The 2418-nt window shown below is 42.9% G+C and overlaps 1 protein-coding gene across 6 annotated transcripts in view; it reads left to right on the plus strand.

Annotated features, from left to right (window-relative positions):
• Window positions 1–2418, plus strand: part of prrc2b (proline-rich coiled-coil 2B) — a 50413-nt gene that overhangs the window by 37301 nt on the left and 10694 nt on the right. For all 6 annotated transcript variants that reach the window (XM_016469060.1, XM_016469063.1, XM_016469062.1 and 3 more), the window contains 2 exons: window positions 1380–1572; window positions 1690–1784. In XM_016469060.1, the coding sequence (XP_016324546.1) occupies window positions 1380–1572; window positions 1690–1784 (288 nt within the window). The remainder of the gene's footprint in view (window positions 1–1379; window positions 1573–1689; window positions 1785–2418) is intronic.

Raw genomic sequence — 2418 nt, forward strand, 5'->3', positions numbered from 1 at the left:
GGGAACAGTTAATGTAGAAGACCATGAAAGTTTTATCATAGGTAGAATACAAAATGTTTCAATACAAGCATTTCAGTCAAATGTAATTTATGCAATATTTCAAACCTTTAACCCACTTGGGAAAATCAACCCACGGCCACAGTTTAAAAGTAGCCCAATTCTGTGGAAAAAACGCGGACTTGGCAACCCTGCATCTAACGAGAGCTACCGGAGTCGGATTTGCCTGATCACAGGTCGAGAATAAGTAGAGATGACTGACAAGGCCATGCTGGAGTATCTTGTAAGATGTGCTCCCTTTACACATGCGTGTGATTGCGAAATCGAAAGTGAAAGTAAACCGTGCAAACGCTCATTCAAAAATATTTAAATACACCGCATACTGAGAGTGGCTCCCTGATGCGCCAAAATATACAATATTAGAATGTTTAAAGGAGTGGACACGAAAATCGCGGGAGCGAAACACATGTTGCGGGAGCAGGCGGCAATGGTCAGATATTCAGCGGGAGTGGGATTAACAAAACAGCCGAATCCCGGACATTTTGTGCAATTAAGAAATCCCGGCCGGATGCATTTTTGTAGGTCCAAAAAGAGGACGTATGGTCACCCTAGTTCACTTGAGTTCACTTGCATTTTATCAGTCGGGAAATTATTTTTCACGTGCGGTGCCAGTGATGATGCTTCTTACATCCGTTTCGGAGAACCAGAGGACAAATATTTCAATCGATCGCTCAGACATGGGATCGGAAATCTGCGTTCGGATTCGGTTCTAGTACATACCAGTTACATAGGTACCGGTGCCATATTGGTACCGGGTTTCGGTACCCAACTCTAAACATAACATTTATTTCCATGATCTGCCATTTTTGCTATTATCCTTGCTTGTTTCTTCACAATACCTGCAGAACTTCTGATGATTTGGCTGTGCAGGTTCGGCTGTCAGCTGGCATAGAACATGGGCGGGTATATGCAAATCTTGGGGGCGTAACTATTAGTGATCCCGACTGTAACGTCACAGTCGGTGTTATGTTCTGATTCGCCTATTTTTCAGTGGTCTTTTGCATGCACGAGATTTATATAAGGAGGAGGAAACAATGGTGTTTGAGGCTCACTGTATGTCATTTCCATGTACAGAACAGTTATTATTCAACTATGCCAAGGTAAATACAGTTTTCCATTCTATGGCACCTTTAAGACATTTAAATTTGTCTTGACAAACTTCTTAATCTGGTATTACAACATGCATCTGTTCAGAAGGATGCAAATACTTGAGTGAAGCAACGTTAAGAATGCGGTAGAACCTGGATAATGGAAGCACCAGTTGTTTCCAAACGCTCGTGTCCATCAGTGCTCCTCACCAGCGTGTCTCTCTGTGGTCTTAGATGGAGTCGGCTCGTAAAGCATGGGAAAACTCTCAGGCTCTTCCGGAGCAGGGCTCCCCGGGCAGTGTGGGCTCCGGCACTCTGCCTGCCTGCAGTGTGGGCTCCTCCAGCGGCGTCAGCTACAGCTCCTTCGGCGGAGTGTCCATGCCGCCCATGCCTGTGGCATCTGTCGCTCCTTCTGTCTCCATGCAAGGTCAGCATCTCATCGCTCTCTCAGACTGTGTCACACATGCAGTGGTTGTGCATGGCCCTAATTCCTGTTGTGATGTGTGTGTGTGTGTGTGTGTGTGTGTGTGTGTGTGTGTCACAGGCAGTCACATCCCTCCTCTCTATCTAGACGGTCATGTGTTCCCTAGTCAGCCGCGGCTCGTGCCGCCTTTGACTCAGCAGCCCAGTTACCAGCAGGTACGTGTCTACAGTGACTCCACACTTCGCGGGTTTATCATGACTGTGCCTGAGAAATGTGGATGTTTTGAATGAAAGTATCTTGCGGGCAGGGGCTCCACATGCTTCAAATATCAGGGATCTTTAAAGTTGTGAAAGCAGGCCTATAAACGTGTTTTGATTTTATTGGCAATTTTTGTACACTAGTAAAATGCACCTTATTAATTCAAGAATGACTTACAGGTATACAGAAAACTGCCCCAGCAGCAATCTTTATCTAGTGATCACAAACTATTAGGAGTCATGTTACCACTGTAAAGCCTGGCATATGAAATAATAGTCAGAAGAATGTTTTTTGAAGCTCAAGTATTTATTAAACATTCAGACAAAATCTTAAACAAAAAAAAAAAAAATTGATCATATTTGATCCATCAGGCTTTTATGACTCATTTATGTCTGATATAGTGAGAATATGGAGGAAAAACTGCTCAGTTTTTTCAGAGACTTAAATTGAGCAAAAATATACAATTTGGTGCAGGCATGCTGGTTTTTATATGGACAAAAGGTAAGATTAAGTTCTGATTCTTCTAATGTAAATCAATGAGATCTTATTACAGTATAGCAGATACTTGTACATAACATGTATATAATATTT

This window comes from Sinocyclocheilus anshuiensis, unplaced genomic scaffold (assembly GCF_001515605.1).
Source record: "Sinocyclocheilus anshuiensis isolate Anshui unplaced genomic scaffold, SAMN03320099.WGS_v1.1 scaffold1045, whole genome shotgun sequence".
NCBI lineage: Eukaryota > Metazoa > Chordata > Actinopteri > Cypriniformes > Cyprinidae > Sinocyclocheilus > Sinocyclocheilus anshuiensis.